The sequence below is a fragment of the Megascapheus bottae genome, chromosome 7 (genome assembly GCF_031878675.1).
Source record: "Megascapheus bottae isolate mThoBot1 chromosome 7, mThoBot2.hap1, whole genome shotgun sequence".
Taxonomy (NCBI): Eukaryota; Metazoa; Chordata; class Mammalia; order Rodentia; family Geomyidae; genus Megascapheus; species Megascapheus bottae.
This window is the reverse complement of record NC_143515.1, coordinates 21,456,014-21,474,003: the sequence shown is the minus strand read 5'-3', so window position 1 is coordinate 21,474,003 and position 17,990 is coordinate 21,456,014. Positions and strand designations below refer to the sequence as shown.

Below are 17,990 nucleotides of genomic sequence, written 5' to 3'. Positions count from 1 at the left end.
TGTTTTGCTGTGTGAATCACAAATGATGTTTTCATAGGACAAGAGCCATGTCAGGTCTTTGCTTCTGGGGCTGAGAAGGGGTAGAAACAAAGGGACAAGGGAGCACTTTTAGAGCTTTTGACTAAAAGCTTGCAGTAATGTTCAGAGCCAGGCTGCATATGAGAAGCTGTGTCAGCAGGTGGATGCAGCAGGAGGAGCAGCCCAGACTCTCACTTCAGCTTCCCTGGGAGGTTTATCTTATGACTTGAAATCACTGTAGGAGGAAACTCATCATACTGTTGACAGCTTCAGTTTACAGGCTGCTGATGGTGAGAGTGAAGTCTTTCTCTTGCCACTGCCAGTGAATCTGGATGGGGCCCCAGATGCCAAACTATCTGCACTATAGATCCGGAGTTTAGGAGATTTCTCTGGTTGCTGCAGTTTAAGTAATCACTAATGCTCTGATTAGCCCTGCATGTGATGGTGACTCTGTCTCCTGGAGATGCAGACAGGGTGGATAGAGTCTGGCACCTGTGGCCTCTGACATGGAAACAGAACGAAACATCCACATCATTATGCAGGATTCCTGAGCATCTCACAGACAGCCAGACAGAACTGAGCACAGTGAGCTGATGACATTTCCATTGCTGTCTTTCCTTACCTGGGAGCCAGAGCAGCAAGGGTCCCAGCCCCAGGATCTGCCTTGAGGCCCTCATGTCCATGATGTGTGCTGATGGGACTGACTCCTGCACAGGGGTGAGCAGACCATGAAGAAATACTCAGGGCACTGTGCTGTGTTCTGGGCATATGCAAATGCAGGGGCTGGGCAGGACTGGGCACTGGGCTGGAAGTCGGGCTCACTTCAGTAATTCAGCATAGCCAGGTTTCATGCATATAGCAGGATGCAGCAAGGCTGTCAGGGTTCTGCAGATAGTGCTTTTCCCCCACAGGCCATTTCATTGCTGCAGATGCTTGGAAGACTATTAATTGTAGTGCATAGCATGTAAGCAGTGGATGGAGTAACTTCTCTATTAGTGTGATATAATGCAGGAACAAACCTGCATTTGTAGGGAATACACAGTATAGTCTTAGAGGATGAGGTATTAGATTTTGATCCTGGGATTTATGTTTAGGACCTGCATAATGTCTGCAAACTTATTTGCTTAAGTCTGGCTTTCTACCAAGTAAGCTAAACCTCTACTTCCTCAAATAATTCTTATGGAAATTACCATAAAATCATTATAAGAAGTGTTTTGGATTTAAAATATCTTATTCTTTTCAAGGAAAATGATAATACAGAAGAAGTTGCAGGAGAAAGAGAAGGAGCTTAAATGTCCAATGTGATTCTCTTAACAGATCCACTATCTTCCAGGGATGTAGGTGTCATTCCTGTCCTGTATTAAATGGGCTACATGGTTCTCTTCGCTTTGAATCTTTCTTGCTCCTCTGATATTCTGCTATCCCCTTTACTTACTCTCAGGAATATTTGAATTCTTCTGTCACACCTGTTCACTTTAGCAAGCATCTTTGAACTTTTTGCACATCCTTTCTATTCACCATAGATGCCTCTGAATTTTTATTATTGTTTCTTGTTTTTCTTCTGTACCGGTAAGGACGTACATCAACCTGATCCAGACACCTGCTTTTCTGTGAGCATCTCTAAGAGAGTCTGGATCTCTGGCCAAGACAGTGTAGACAAATGAACATTCAGAAGGGTCTTAGATGTGGATGAAGTTGGATATAGATTTGACTATTTGAAATATCACTTGTATTCCTTGACTTGGATGTCCTATGGGAACCGAGACTGTCTAGGCCTTCAGTCTCCACATCCTGGAGTCAAGGTACTCTGAAGTTCTTACCTAGGAGTCACCAAATTATGACACTGATCCTCCTCCTGTGTTTCCAGGAGTTAATGCTTTGTAAGAACTGGCTACAGAGCCTCGTGCTGGAATCTAGCTCATGCAAAGATGCTAAGTTCTAAACTATTTTAGTTAGATTATCAGGAAATTCAGGTGTCTTGGTGTTTTTTCCAGTGTGTTTGTGCTGACTGCTCCCAGCCATCTTGTGTCTCATTGGCTTCTTGAAGCCAGCGAGGAAACCTGTGCTCATACACCAAACAGAATATGGTTTCAGGAATGAGCACTCTCAGAATTTCCTCAGTGGCAACGAAAGGGGAGGTACATTGATAGTGCAGCCCCTCACCTTAATGAGAATTACTTAGAGATATTTAAGATGAGGTCAAGAAGCCAGGTTCTCATCACCCTGTTTCTTTGGGTTTCTGGTGAGAAACTGACCTGCTGTGATGCATTTAGTATTTTTATAGAGCTGAAAAATGGTTTGGATGGAAGGAAGAGGTTTTCTCTTCACTGAAATTCCTGTTCTTTTTGTGTTATTTGTTTATCTGTCTTTGGGAGGGAAACGTGGGGCATAGAAATGGAGGAACAAAGAGTAAATAAATGCAGAAGTGATACTCACTAGATAATATGTGGAAAACAAACTGCAACTTGTGGGTGGGGACAGGAGGGACAGAGTAAAGGAGGGTGACACTGTCTGAAAATGATATATACTCATCATAAATATGTAATGGACACTTCTATCACCTTTATAATAACAAATAAAGTACTGAAATTAAAGATTGTTTGTGATAAGCGGCAATGACTATCTCTTATATGGACACAATTCGTGCTGACTTATACTATCAGAAAGTGCATGGAAGTGGTGTGTTTCCATGCATCTACGATGAGGTTTGACTGTGTGCCCATGTATGAATGAGTACTGTCCATGTCTGTTTGCAGCTGCCTGTGGGGACATCGTGACGACACAGTCTCCATGCTCCCTGGCTGCAGCAGTAGAAGAAAAGGCTATGATGAACTGCAAATCTAGTCAGAATGTTTACAGCAACATAGCTCGGTACCAGTAGACAGCAGGACAGGCTCCTAAAGCACTGATCTAAGGTGCATCTACTCAGCCCTCCAGAGGCCCTGATCAATTCAGTGGCTTTGACTGGGGCAAACTACACTCTCACTATCAGCAGCATACAGGCTGAAGATGTGGCAGATTATTACTGTTAACATTATCATAGCTGTCTTCCCACAGTGTTTCAGCCTCTCGCACAAACCTCCTCCGCAGACCATGGGTGAGTGGGCCTTGCTATGTGGACAGCAGCCTGCTCACACAACCCTCAACTGGCATCCTTCCTCTCTGCCTGAGAGGCTGCACTTCTCCACTGAGGACTGGCAGAGTTTGAAGGGCCCAGGGAATCATTCAGGTACTTTCTTGGCCTTTTCTGGTTCATTTTTGTGGGAGATAATTGTAGAAAAATATTGTAAGGTTGTCTGAGAAACATTGTCAGGAGTTGTTGTGCTACAGGAACCTGAATGTTTCTCAGGATCATGTTGCAGATGCAGTCAAGTTAGTTTTACTCTTTAATGATGGCTCTAGTACTGTGTGTGTGTGTGTGTGTGTGTGTGTGTGTGTGTGTGTGTGTTTTCTCGCACTCCTGCATCTTGAAAACAAGTAGGCTGATCTAAAACAATCCATTGGTTTTACTTGTGATATTGCAATATGAACTGGAGGTGTTTTGGTGGTGGCAAATACCTCTTTGAGATTTACCAGCTAGGCCTTCAGAATGTCTGTTCTTCCTAGAAGCTCTTGTATTCTTTACACCTTTCCAAGAGTTCTTATCAGGTCTTAGAAGAATTATGTAGCACTTGGGTGCAAAGATGAAGCCAAGGAGCCCTGCACTGGAGGCCAAGATGGAGAAGACTTCCACAGCTACCATCTCCTTCCCCTTGGTGCTGTGGTAGACAGGGAGGAAAGTGAGCCAGACACTACAGAACAGCAGCATGCTAAATGTCAAGAACTTGGCCTCATTGAATGTGTCAGGCAGCTTCCTTGCTAGGAAAGCCACAGTGAAGCTTCCGAGGGCCAAGGAGCCCAGGTATCCGAGGACAGAGTAGAAGGCAGTCACAGAGCCTGTATTGCAGATGAGGATGATGCGGCCATATTCTGCCTGTGTGTCTACATCAAGAAAGGGAGGAAAGGTTCCCAGCCAAATCCCACAAAGAATAAGTTGGATGAGGGAGCAAATGGGAATGACTGCGTTAGGGGCTCCTGAGATCAGAAACCACCTCATTGTTCTTCCTGGTTTCATAGCTTTGAAGGCAAGGATGACAGTAATGGTTTTGGCCAAAATGGTGGAAACTGCCACAGTGAATACAAGTGCAAAGATGGTTTGCTGGAGGGCACAGGTAGTTGTGTTAGGATGTCCGATGAAGAGCAAGGAGCAGAGGAAGCACAGGAGGAGGGAGATGAGCAGGATGTAGCTGAGAGTGCGGTTATTGGCTTTGACTATGGGGGTGTCATGATGTTTCACAAAGACCCCAAAGACCACAGCTGTGGAGAGAGAGAAGACCAGAGCTGCGCAGGCAAGAGCCATCCCCACAGAATCATCCAAGGCCAGAAAAGTTATGACCTTGGGGAGGCAGCGATTTTTCTTATTGTTTGGGTACTCATGTGTGGGGCACTGAAGACATTGCACTGTATCTGGAGAGAAAAAACAAATGAATCAGCATTTCAATTGCTTTTTCCTTACTGCCATGTTAAAGAAAACCTCTGTATTGTCATTGCATGCAAAGAATGTGATATGTTGTGAGACACACTAGTGTGAGTTTCTATATTCTTCAGCTACAGATAAAACCAGACTCATTCCAAAGAGATCTTTGGTGTGTGGGTGTTTTCTCAGCCTATGACTCAGTGATATCACCCAGGATGTGGGTTCTTTCCAAGCCTTATTTCTCCCCACTTTCTTTCCTGTTATGACCTTTCTATGCCTGTACTTCTAAAATTTACCACATAAGTCAAATTCAAGGTTTTCAGCTTATATATATCAGAGATAAAATACTTAAACCTAAATCTCTGAACTTTGTACTGATTTCTGTTTCTTAGATAGCTTGATGTCTGGTAGAGTGTGTTCATCTATATTTGTCTTTTTGTGACTAGTCTTGTCAGTGTTTCCATATAAATTAGTTTGATTGAATCAATAATATTACCATTTTGATTGAGGTTGAATTGGTGTTACCCAGCTTCCTTTGGTAGTAGTGGGATTTGAACCTAGCGTATTGAGCTTTTTAGAATGATGTTCTACAACTTGAGCCCTGTCCTGATGCCCAATAGCATTATTATTTGACTAGGGTCTCATTTTTTCTTTTGCATATGCCAGCTGCCAATACAGTCCCCCTACTTACTGTTTATGTGTAGCTTGGACCACAGTCAAACACCAACATATCCAGGCTTTTATTTATTGAGATTGTCTCTCAGGAATAATTTTTCAGATTGTTTTTGAACCACTGTCCTCCTGATCTCAGTTTTCTTATTAACTAGAATTATAGACATGAGTCATGGTAACTGGTGACATAAAGAACTTTTTGCATAATAGATGTTTTAATTTGAAAATTAAGAATTGAGCTGGGCACCGGTGCCTCATGCCTGTATTCCTAGCTAGTCAAGAGGCTGAGATCTGAGGATCATGGTTCAAAGCCAGGCTGGGAATTAAAGTTCATGAGGCTCTTATCTCCAATTAACTGTGAGAAAGTTGGAAGTGGCCCTGTGGCTCAAGTGGTAGAGCTTTAGCCTTGATCTGAAGAGCTCAGGTACAATGCCCAAGCCCAGACTTCAAGTCCCCCCAACTGACCAAAAACAAAAAAAAAATTAAGAATTGACTGATTGTATTGTAAATGTTTCCATTCCTATACAACCCAAATCCTGCTTTGGTAACCCTTTATAAAATGGCAGGTTATAAATAGGTTATAAATAGCTCTTTTGCATAAGGCTACCACTGAGGCACAACTTGGGACTTTTTGGCGGGTTATTTGAGAAAAGAGTCTCAAATTTCTACCGAGGCTGACTGGCTTCAAACTGAGATTCTTAGATCTCAGCTTTCTGGGCAGCTAGGATTATAGACATGGGTTATCGGCACCACAGCTCCTTTCTTCCTCTTTGTTCTGGACACTGTTAGATGTTTCAATCCATTCACAAGCAAGGTGGATATTATTTTGTTCATTTATACATACCTGAAGATAACTTTTCTGCCAAAGGTTTACTACTGCTAAAATAACAGAAATTATGTAGTATTTATTCATAAATTTTAGTAATTATTCTTTATGTTTTGAAAAGCAAAATCAGTTTCAATAGGTAACCAATACTTCGTGTTTGTCAGTAACGTAGTTTATCTTGTTATATAATTTCTTATATTTATATCTTGGGTAAAGGATATTTTTAGGGTCGGGCATGGTGGCTCACATCTGTAATCCTAGCTACTAAGGAGGCTGATATCTGAGGGTTGTGATTCAAAGCCAGCCCCAGCATTACAGTCCATGAGAATCTTATCACCAATTAACCACCAGAAAACTGGAAGTGGTGCTGTGGCTCAAGGGGTAGCCTTGAGTTGAAGAGCTCAGGGACAGCACCCAGGCCCAGAGTTCAGGTCCCACGACCAACAAAAAACAAAACAAAACAAAACAAAAAAGGGCTACTTTTAGAGATACTAGATAGCCCTGTTTATTAAAATATTGTGTCTTCATGCATTTATCCTTTTTATTATTGTATCATTATATTGAAAAGAGCAGTCTTATATTAATTATTTGGACTTAAGGCCTTGCACTGCATTTAGGACATGGGCCCAAATAAAGTATTTCTATGGCCATTTAGGAGTACCTGCTATGTACTTATCATTGACTACTGAGAGGTAGCTGTGAAGGTTATCTATCCTAAATTTCATGACTAGATTTACCATAGTGAACTATCACGCTGAGACTCTCACTCAGCCCTGGGTGGTGAACAAAGGTGGCCAGTGGAAACAGTGCCCACTTGAAACTAATCTAATGATGAGCACTCCCCAATAAGACATTACACATAAGGGAGTCATAACAGTGAGTAGAAATGGATGTATTAGCTGGGCTTCAGTGGTGCATGCCTATAATCTAACCTACTCAGGAGGCTAACATCTGAGGACCATAATCTTGAATCCTGTCTGGGCAGCAAAGTCCATGAGACTCTTACTTCCAATAAACAACTCAGAAAAGGCCATAAGTGGGGCTGTGACTCAAGTTGCACAATGCTAGCCTTGAGGTAAAGAAGCTCAGGGACAGTGTTTAGGCCCTCCCTGCGTTCAAGCCCCAGGAATGAAAAGTAAATAAATAACATAGATGTATTAAGAGGATGGATGGATTATGAATGGAGAATGATGGTAATTAAGTTTCCAATAGCTGTGGTTTCTTGTTACTGAGAAACAGACAGAAGAGTTATCTTATGGTTGTTTATGATTTTTACCTGTCTGATTGGAAATGTATCCTTCTGGACAAAAATCACAAGTGAAGCAGCATGCAGGTCTTCCTTCCTCTAGAATTTTCCAGAATCCTGGACCACAGCTCTGGCTACACACAGATTGAGGAGTCTGAGGGATAAAAGAAAATATTGGCAATGATTTGGCATCTCCACAGGAGAGAACTTTGATTCCAAAAGGTCACACAATGCCTCCACTAAATTAACCCCATGTTTGTATCACTTAGGTATCTAATTCTATGTTAGTGTTCACCTTTTTGAAATGTTTGCTAAATATTACCACAGTAAAAAAAATCACCTTTTACTTTTTAAAAAACACCAGCATGCCACATTCCTGTACTTTTCTTTGTTTGTATTTTTCCTTTTTATCACAAACCTTTCCAATATAGGTTTCTGTGTGATTCTGTGAATGTATATCCATTATAATATTTTTATTATCTCCTCACATTCCATTGGTTTGAGACTAAACAGTATTCCTAAATATTAAGAAAATGTTGAATCCTTATGTAAAGGATCTTATTTCTAGGGATCATTCACAAAACACTGTTAAAAGGTATTATTGAAACATTATTAGAAAATAGAATTAGTGGGAAGTATTTTAGGTCATTGGGGTAATCTCTACAAAGGTGATTGTTGGATTTATCTCTCTTCTTTACCTCTATCTCTCTTTCTTCATTGGTTTCAATTGTCTCTATTTTGCCCTGGATTTTGGACCCCCAATAGTGTGTCACACTGACTACAGGTGAAAAGATTTGGGCTATTCAATTTTGGATGGAGAGCTTCAAAATTGAGAGCAGTGTAAGTCGTTGACCTAAGTAGAATTAATTTTATTTCAGTTGATTGTTTGTTGTTATGCAAGATAACTAAAAGAGTTGAAAAGAAGACTTTAATCTGCACAAAAAGTAACTTTATAATCAACAGGGACACTGTTGACAGTAACACTAAAATTGTGCTCTAAATCCCAGATAGTAATTAATCCAGTTTTGGGGAATTTTCTTTTAGAAAATAGAGCATGCTATGGATGTCGGCATAATTGGCCTAGGAATCATCTACAACATTTCCTGAGATATTTAATCAATTCAGTACAAATGAACAAATGTACAAGACAGTGATATCCAAAAATGTCTTAGAAAACGAGAATCATATATTGTATTTTATAGTGTATGTTTATAATGCATCTGAATATAAACGTGAGACTGAACATATGTGATTAAAAGTTTTAGGACGTCAAATGAGAAATTAAGATGAAAGTGATTCAGGTGAAAATATGCATATATAAATACGTCTCTCTTTGTTGACTTTATTTTTGTGGGTCATGGGGTTTGAACTCGGCTTGGGCACTGTTCCTGAGCTCTTCAGCTCACGGCTATCACCCTACCCTTGAACCAAGCCCCATTTCCCATTTTCTAGTGGTTAATTGGAGATGAGAGACTCACATCCTTTTGTGCCTGGGCTGGCTTTGAACCTTGATCCTCAGATCTCAGCCTCCTGATTAGCTAGGATTACAGGCATGAACCACTGCGTCTGGCAACTGTGTTGTATTTTATTAACTGTTGCATAAAAAAATATCCAAAAATTTACATCTACAGACTTACTATTTTTGTAGGTGTCAGTTAGGATTATGGAAAATAAAGATCACATAGTGTAAAGTTAAAGAGATACTATTTCATCTCATCTCAGGCCTCTGTGTAGCTCTCTCCATAATTACCTAATAATACACAATACTGAAGTGAAATCATACCTTTGTGAATCCAATAGGCCATTCTATCATCTCTTCCTTGATGACCAAGTCTTGATCAAATGGACTCGTACAGACAAACTCTCCAACTTTAATCATCAACCCAAGACCAGCAGGAAAATTCACAATGTTTTGGATATCATACTGTGTAACAGAGCTTATCTTCCCATCTGAGGATATGTGGTCCCCAGCACTGTTTGTAAACTGCATTTTCCTCAGAAACGGATGAAGCTGGAGGAGGGACATAAGTTACACATGAGGAATACCTTTCAAGATAGAGATTTAAATTTTTTGTATCAAATGAAGAAAAGTTATTCTTTTCTCCCAGGAAAAACAATAGGGATTTTAAGTGACTCCAAATAGATAAAAATCCAGAATTTTGCCATCTGAGTGGCACTGGCATGGGCTCTGGTAGAAAACCTGGAACTTCTTAGAAGCCTTTCTTTACTTTAGGTTTTGTAGTATCTTTCAGCAATGATGGTAGGAGGTCCACATCTATGTGGCATGTGGCACATACATCACAATGTATAGGTAGAATATACGTGTTTTTATGTCATCTATGGTTTAATCAGTATTTTTGTTTGTCTTTACTGATGAGAAAATAGTTGGCTTGTGACATTACAGGAACACTTCACAACCGGTAAAAAGTTATGGCTCCAATGACATTTCTAACAAAGCACATCTAAACTTTCAACTTTTTGGTCTCATGATACTGTTGTGCGACATAACCTTAATGCTGTTTAGACAATGTTTGTTTATTTAGTTACTTGAGTGTTCATACATTCAGTTACTCATTTGTAGTCCTCATTTGTAGTTACTTGAATGTTCCTACATTCAGTTACTCATTTATAGTTCATACCCAGCAGGCTATCTTAAGCTTATATACATTGTTAGTGGCCTAATACTGAAAAATGTAAGCACAGGCCATGATTCTAAGAATATTGCAGGTTTTAGAAGAATTGGGATGTCTGAGCAATTCATGTCTGAGCAATTCATCTAGAGTCACTTCAGGATATTTCAGAAAATTTATTGCTACTATTTACTAAAAATAGGTCATGTAGCCCCCCAACATGTATCACGTTGTGTCTGAGATACCCAGAAGTATATAAATGGTCATTTGTATGTATGCTTTCTGATATTAAATACATTCTGAAGCAAAATATAAATCTGATTGTGTTTTGCTCTTCCTGTGCTTTACTATGAGTTGGGCAGTTGACAGCATTTCACCCTAAAATAGAAATGACTTTTATGATTTAAGTTTTAATTTGGTAGTTAGGAATGGAAACAACTAAGAACAGAATTCTCTCAATACAGAGTCAGTAAAAAGAAACCACTGTGAATTTTTTCAGATCCTATTGATCTAAAATAAGGATGTAGCCCCAGTGTTGTATTTCAGTAACACATTTGTAGAAGTCATTGGTTACTTAATGTGTCTCTCACTGCAAAAGATTTACCTGCCAGGGAAGAATCTTAGGCTGGTTGGAAGCACCTGGAGATCCCATTTCTATTTTCTGTAAAAGCATTTTATGAAGGGCATGGGCCACTCTGTAGACAGCATTGTAGATACGATGGCTGGAGTCAGATACCATCATGATGTCAATATTTGCTGGCATAAACTGTAAGGAAGCATTTGGTTGACAAACTCCATATTTTCCTAAAAGTGACCCATGAGGAAGACAATCAAAAGCGTAAAACCACAAAATACTTAAGTAAACATCCTCTGGGTACTGGGAAGGCTTAACTGTCTTGAGAAAATGTTTGAATCCAGGAATTTCTTTCTTCTGAGGTGACACTGTAAAGCTTCCATGGAAGGAGTGCAGCATGTGATCCATCTCATACACAACGATATCCCACTTTGATGTCATTATCCACACTTTTCCTATTTCTAAGAAGTACTCTGCTGAAGTGTCTATAATTATGAGGCTCCCTACTTCACCATACAGTATATGGACATTTGCAGATGAAACTTTGATCCTAGTCATGGGAGTAAATTCTCTTGGTCTGCGCATTATTACCTTAGTGGCTGGAAGCTTTTCTATTAGGGCCACACAAATCTCATTCTTTACCATCTCTGCTTTAAGAATCTGAAGGAATTGCTCTCCTTTCATGTCATCAGAAATGAAGAGAGACACCCATGTCCAACCAAAATGAAGTAGTAATGCGATCATTGTGTGAGCAAGAAGGTTGTCTTTGGCAGCCATCTGGTAAAGTGACGGAAATTGGTCTTTGTCATTTAGCATGGGATCAAAAAGTCCATATGTGATCTGAATAAACAAAGACAAAATAGGATTCTGAGTTCTGAGGGACTCAGGGTTTTCTCTCCTGGGGGGAGATAAGTGTTCAGCTTATTGAATAAATTAATTTTCAGTAGAGGAAAGGACTGCTGCAAGGATTCCCATCATCTCTCATTCTGGGCACAACATTAGACCATGTTTCACAGTGCCATTGATTTCCAAAAAGATTTCTGATTTTCTTAGCAAAGCATGGGAAAAAATTTTTGAAATATCATTTGTTTCTCATCTCTTGCCATGGGAATTAAAGAAGGCATGGATGCCAAATGGAGTTTTGCTAAGAGAGTGATATTTGCCTCTTCCTTGACCCTATGGCTTGTGGTGTAGAGACACAGCTCCACAATTACTGTTTTATGCCAGTATCATTAATACCAAATACCAATAACTTTTCATTCTATGAGTCTTTTGGTAATTTTAATATATTTTCATATTAACCTGCATTGTCTTGAAGAACACAATTGCTTATACTCTCTAATGTTTGAAATACTAGAACTTTTTTTCCAGAAAATAACTCTCTTAAGCTAATGTTAGTATCTCTGATTCTTGTTGGTGTTGGTTATTTCTCTGGAGAGAACCTGTGATATGGAGTTTTCTGTGGGAAAAGATCAATGGGAGTGCTCTTGAGATCTGCTTGTTTAGATATGAGCATGTGAGATTTAGGCAGAAGGAGCGTGTGAAACATAAAGCAGATATAACTGAGCTTACATCATTCCAAGGAGTCACTGGACCTGTGTTGACCTTCAGTATTTTACCAAACTGAAACCATATGACCAAGTGTTAATATCTCTCCACATGATAATCAGTGGTGTCTGGGTATAACATGTGTTAGTTACTTCCTAGAATGGGTATTTTTTTGTGATGTCGGTATTTCATCTAAGGCACACAGACGTGAGCAGTCAATGTTAGCCAATTGATACTTTTGGTTCTAGAAAGTAATCCAGGTTGAGATTTTCAGCATCTACTGCTTTCTCTGTCCTATGTTTACACTACTGATAATCTCAGAATCCAGACAATTCACGGAGATCAATTTTAACTCTCATAGGATCCACTTACCTGTGGGGTTTTGTAGAGCTCTAAAAGTGCTCCAATTTCAGCAGAAAATGCCGATGAAGTTCCTACAATGATGGAAACTGATTTGCTTCTCATAGTGCATTGATAGTTAGGGAGAATCTCATCACTCCCAGAGAGCCACAGCAGAGCATTCTGTAAGGTTCTTCGGTCACTGTGGAAGACATTGTAGATATGATAACCCAAGGATAGATTGGGAAGTAGATGAGAGTCCTTATTGATCTGATCAATGGCATAGTGAAAGGCCAGAGTATACTGGTAGTTCTTCCAAAACCATCTAAATAGAGAGAACTGTGTTAGCAAGAGTGATCAAAACATGGGATGCAATGTCAACTCCTTAGCCAAGGCAGGATGTTGTACTAAGGCTTCCATTCAGAGATTCTTGTCTTGGGGCATATGGAGATGCTGAAAAGGTTACCAAATCTCTGGAAGATTTTGCAATGATTCTTAGACTCTTATGAAGTAATCTGTATGCAAAATAGTGATAGGTATTCAAGGCATTGTGAATGGGGTGTGGTAGTATTTATTTAAATGATATATCTGATAACTGTAGAGACTTTCTCTTATCAATATCTGTCCAATAGTTGTGTCTAATTGAATTATTTTAAATGAAGAGATATTAATTGAAAGACTCTTTTGCATTATTTTCCTGATCTTCTCTTAGGTAGGGAATAGTTTACTCAACACTGTGGTGTTTATAACAGTTGATTTCAGCTTCAATGATTCCTCCCCAAACAACCCCTCAGACTCTACAGTAATTAAGTTCCTAACCCTCCACAAAGCTGGAAGAAATTGAGAAGATCATACACAGCAAAGACAGATTGCAAGTTTGTTTCCCCATGGCACTCACAGCTGCCAATAGAGATAGTTTTTCAATATTTCTTTACTACTCTTACATGTCCCAAAGTAGTCATAGTAAAGTTTGAAGCAGAGAACACAACAAATTCTTTAATTTTTTGAGTCTCATTTTATTTGCTACACGAATTTAGAATACATACAAATATATACATATATATGTACATATTTTTAATCCACTTATGATTCTAGATTCAACAATGTGCAGGAGCCAGTGGCATCTAGTAACTTTTCAAAAGCCAGGTGCCAGTGGCTCACACCTGTAATTCTGGCTATACAAGAGGCTGAAATCTGATGATTGTGGTTCACAGTTGGCCTGGTCAGAAAACTATGTGAGAGTCTTATCTCAAACTAACCACCAAAAACCTGGAAGTGAAATATACAGCTAGCTCAAGAAACTAACCTTTCCCAAAGCTAATGAGACAATCAGCAAATGGGCAAAGGAGCTAAGGAAGGATATCTCAGGAGAAGATATAAGAATAGCAAAGAAAACACATGAGGAGATACTTATCATATGTGGCCATAAAGGAAATGCAAATTAAACCAACTCTGATGTTCCATCTAACCCCAGTTAGATAGGCCAAATCATGTGGATAAGAACATGGGGAATCTGAACAGTGTTTTGTTTTATTTTGTTTTTTGTACAGTTGGTGAGAATGAGAACTAGCAAGCAGTCTGGATAGCATTCTGGAGGTTATTGAAAAAAACTAAACATAGATCTTCCTTACAATATGGTTATACCATGCCTGGATATCTACTCAGAATACCAAGAGCCAGAATACCCTAAAGACACTTGTACATATATGTGTATTGCTCCACTATTATCATAGTCAAGTTATAGATAAAACTCTGATGCTGTAGATGTGGTACCTAAACACAGGGAATTTTGTTTGCACAGTCATGAGAAAGTATATTATGCCAGGAAAATGGATGGACCTAGAACAAATCATGTTAAGTGTGGGAAGCCAAGGTCAGAGAGAGAAATAGCACGTTTTCTTTTATATGCAGAAGCTGGACATAATGTATACTGAAACATATTAAATTATATAGGACTCTAGGCAAACTCAAGTTAAAGATAACACAAAGCTTAAAAATTGTGTCTAAATGAAATAAAATACTTTTCATCTTATTCTGTAAAAGTGGTAATATTATTTGCTCCTAAGAGCCCAATGTTAAAATATTATAAGAAATCACGCAATAGATTGATGCATGTTACACTCATTAATTCCACTGGAAAACAACAAATAATTTAAAGTAAGCCACTCAAAAATTATCATAAATAGTATATGTTGTATAGATTCTTAAACTATTCAGATCAACAAATCCAGATAGACACAAATCACATTATTGCTGGTCAGTGCTGGGAGTTGGAAATGGAGAAGTGCAATCGGACATAAGGGAATGGGAACATTAAAAAAAAAAACCCTGTCTTCCCGGCATACATTTGGCAACAAATACCAAGTTTCTGAACAAGAAACTCTTGATTTATTATTCATATTCTCCTAGTTACCTTAATCAATGTGATAGAATTTTTGCTTTCAGGGACTGATCATGATGGTGTAACACATCTCAAATGTGCACCAGTGGGTGAGCATGCCGAATGCATCCGTGGCAGACAACACGTGGTAGGCAGAGAAATAATACAGGTTCATACTAAATTGTTAGGTTGCTTGCAGGTTGAAACTAGAAAAAAACACATGGCACATGACCCTCTTCTGCCAAAAATAGAGATGGCCTGAAACATCTCTGGCACAACCATAGAAGGAAGCCTGTAGTCTGACTACTAAGTTTGTGAAGTGGTTTAAAGTCTCATCCATCTCCCCAAACTTGTCCCATGAAGAAAGTGGGTTCTTAGATTGTAGCTGAGGTCAGAGAGTCCTCCATCCCTGTGATAATCTCTCCTTTTCTCTCTTTTGGGTAGAGTAGAAACAATCATTAAGCTGATTCCTAACCCTTGATTCATATTCCTATGTATGAAGTCGCTGCCACAAGATATCTCGTTTCACATTCTGGTGAATGCTAAAGACACAAAGAGAATCAAAATTTAATAGATAGGAGGGGAAGATACTAAGGATGCAGAGATCCTCATACAGATGAAAGACAAAGGCTTATAATCAATCTCAGAGATCATTAGCCTATCAGCACTGGCTGTGGCAAAAAGACCTGTGGAAACAGTATGTTTAATAGTCATATTAAGTGAAGTAAGCCAAAGCCAATGAAACATATACTTTGTGATTTCCTTCATTTGTAATAACATATTTCTAGTATGTCTAGCAGAATACCACAATAGCTCAATAACTGCATACATATGATGATATACAATGATGATAACTCAGATGAAGTCTAAACAATGGAAAAATGAGGCTTTTTTAGTGTACAGTTTATAATTATTTCTCTTTTTTTCCCTTTGGTTGATTCTCTGCTGTCACTGCTTTTGATTTTGGTTCTGTTTGTTTTGTGTATGTATATCTGATTTCGTGATAGGAAGGGGAATCACAGAAATGTAAGTCAAAGGCCAAAGGCTGAACCAATGCAGCAGCAACAATATGTTGGAACATTACAACCTGGGGAATAAAGGAGTTGGGTGGGAGGGAAGCTGGAGAAAATGAGACAAGGGGAAACAATGTTTGACAAGAATTGTACTTATTCCCTTACTTATGTAACTTCTCTGTATAACACCTTTATCCAAAATAATGATAAAAAGCGCTGTTCTTAGGGTATGAGACTACTGAATTGAATGTTTTAGAAGAATAATTTAACTCATTGCAATCAGTGCTCCATGCGTGAAGCACAAGCTGTCTGCTGGGGAGCTGTCACCAAGCATTAGTGTTTTAACTCAATTATCAGAGACACGGGCAACTTAGTCTCCTGAAGCCAATCAATGCAATTTATTCACTTATTTTTCCTGAAGAAACTACCAAGGTCAAAGTAAAAAGCATTGCCCCTACAAAAGAATTTTTTCTGATGACTTTTAGTATCAAAAAGGTCTCATATGGTATAATTTCATTATTATCCTTTGTAGAGTATTATCAAACTTAGATACTCCTTATTTCCTTATTAAGTGCATTTCAAAATGCCCAGACAGCAAGTCTACATGAACTTCTTGACTCTAACATTTACCTGAAGTCAGGGTTCAGTGGCTCAGACACCTGTCTTGACAGTAGAGAGGATGGGGCTCAACAGTCACACACATCTTAAAACACCCCAGTCCCCAATGCATGAATATGAGGGACAGGCTGATAGGGTAAGCTTCAGAACATTAATTTCTCTTTTCAATCTCTATAGGAGTGGAAAGCAAAAGGCACAACAGAAAATAGAGTTCAAATATATACAAAAGGAAGAGAATGTTAGAACTTAATGGTTTTCATTACTTCCATTATGATGCCCCCTTTTTACAGTGGCAAAGGAGATTAAGCAGGAAGGAAAGAATAGTCATTCCACAGTCAACAAGTGCATGTAACATAGATCTTACCTTTGAGGTATTTTTGTATAATCTGGATGGATTGTAGGAGATTGCTGGGACATGGAAGCTTCTTGGCCCAAGAGATAAAGAGGGAAAAACCCACCCAATACTGCATCTCCATCTTGGAAGACACTTGACTTCAAGTATTTTATAAAGCTTGGAATATCCACACGCTGTGATGTGTGTGAAAATAGCAGGAATAGGAAAAAAACCAGAGACAAAGACATGTCAGAATCTGCCCAGCCGAGAAGCCAAACCCTGCATCTAGGCTAAGCTGAGGCAGGGATGAGATTGGATAGTACCTCCAAGCTCCATTTCTTCAGCCTTCTGAAGGAAAAATAGATGTTGATGTAGGGCTCCGTGGAGTCTCAGCATTGAAGTATGCCTCTAGCTTGTAGAAAGAGTATCTACAGCTGGTCTCCTGGCATATTAGAGAAAGGCACAACTAGAAGCAAACGGAAGGCATATGCAAGGAAGCACCATTCCAAGATCTCAGTTTTGATGTCACTGTGTTCAATTCTGTCTTTGCGGTTTTGTCTTCTGAACCTCAATTCCAGTCAGGAGCTCAGGGATTCTCTGCCCGAAGGCTCTGCACCTGCCACTCTCCATCATGGTGAAAAATACCTTGGAAAAATATGTTTTGGACTTTGTCTCTTGGTGCCCATGGTATCATCATAGTCCAGTAGGACCTTCATCCTGAGTCAGTGCTCTGTCTTTTAATGAGCCCAAGAACCCCTGGTGGTTGTACAAGCCTGTGCTGAGGGATTTGCAGGATTTGTTAGAGCTAAGAGAATTCTCTAAGATGTTTTGGAAAGAACGTAAAGAACCGATGCGAATCACTGATGTCTTCTTGTGTAAGTCACATTGGACAATTTGTCATGTTTAGTCTTCCTTCCAGCGTTTCAGTGCCTTTCTGCCAGAAATGTGTTTCATACAAAAGCCATATAATGAGTGATTGTTGTCCTTAATGCACTATGTTATCCCTCATCTCTTTTGCCATCCCCTGGTTATCTTATATTGTTACAATATTTCACCTTGTTATCTGATATATTTTATGTGTGATTAATTGGTTATTTGAAATCAGATAGGGAAGGGGGGAAATCAAGATAAATGGGAGGAGGGTAGGAGAGAAATGGGGGCCATGTCATGAAAAGGCATATCAAAGTTTGTGAAGTTATGCATCTTCTATCTGGTGAATATAATGTAACCCTTCTATTAATCATGATAAAAAATATAAAAAGAAATATGTTTCATG

At 39.2% G+C, this 17,990-nt stretch overlaps 1 protein-coding gene across 1 annotated transcript; it reads right to left on the bottom strand.

Annotated features, from left to right (window-relative positions):
• Nucleotides 1-1,987: 1,987 nt before the first annotated feature.
• On the bottom strand, nucleotides 1,988-16,797 carry LOC150060402 (vomeronasal type-2 receptor 116-like). Its single transcript, XM_090336236.1, has 7 exons — nucleotides 16,745-16,797; nucleotides 12,403-12,694; nucleotides 10,513-11,322; nucleotides 9,062-9,289; nucleotides 7,309-7,432; nucleotides 3,577-4,524; nucleotides 1,988-2,181 (listed from the first exon to the last, which is right to left on the bottom strand). Exons 1-7 carry the CDS (start codon nucleotides 16,795-16,797, stop codon nucleotides 1,988-1,990), a joined length of 2,649 nt encoding a protein of 882 aa, XP_090192362.1.
• Between the last annotated feature and the right edge of the window lie 1,193 nt (nucleotides 16,798-17,990).

What these genes read in the sequence shown, in the direction of transcription:
- LOC150060402 (XM_090336236.1), bottom strand. Translation starts at nt 16,797, where the DNA reads ATGTCCCAGCAATCTCCTACAATCCATCCAGATTATACAAAAATACCT. An exon ending in TATACAAAAATACCTCAAAG is followed by an intron (nt 12,695 to 16,744) that starts GTAAGATCTATG and finishes CTCTCTATTTAG; the next exon opens with ATGGTTTTGGAAGAACTACC. An exon ending in CTAAGATTCTTCCCTGGCAG is followed by an intron (nt 9,290 to 10,512) that starts GTAAATCTTTTG and finishes TCCCTCCTCCAG; the next exon opens with CTTCATCCGTTTCTGAGGAA.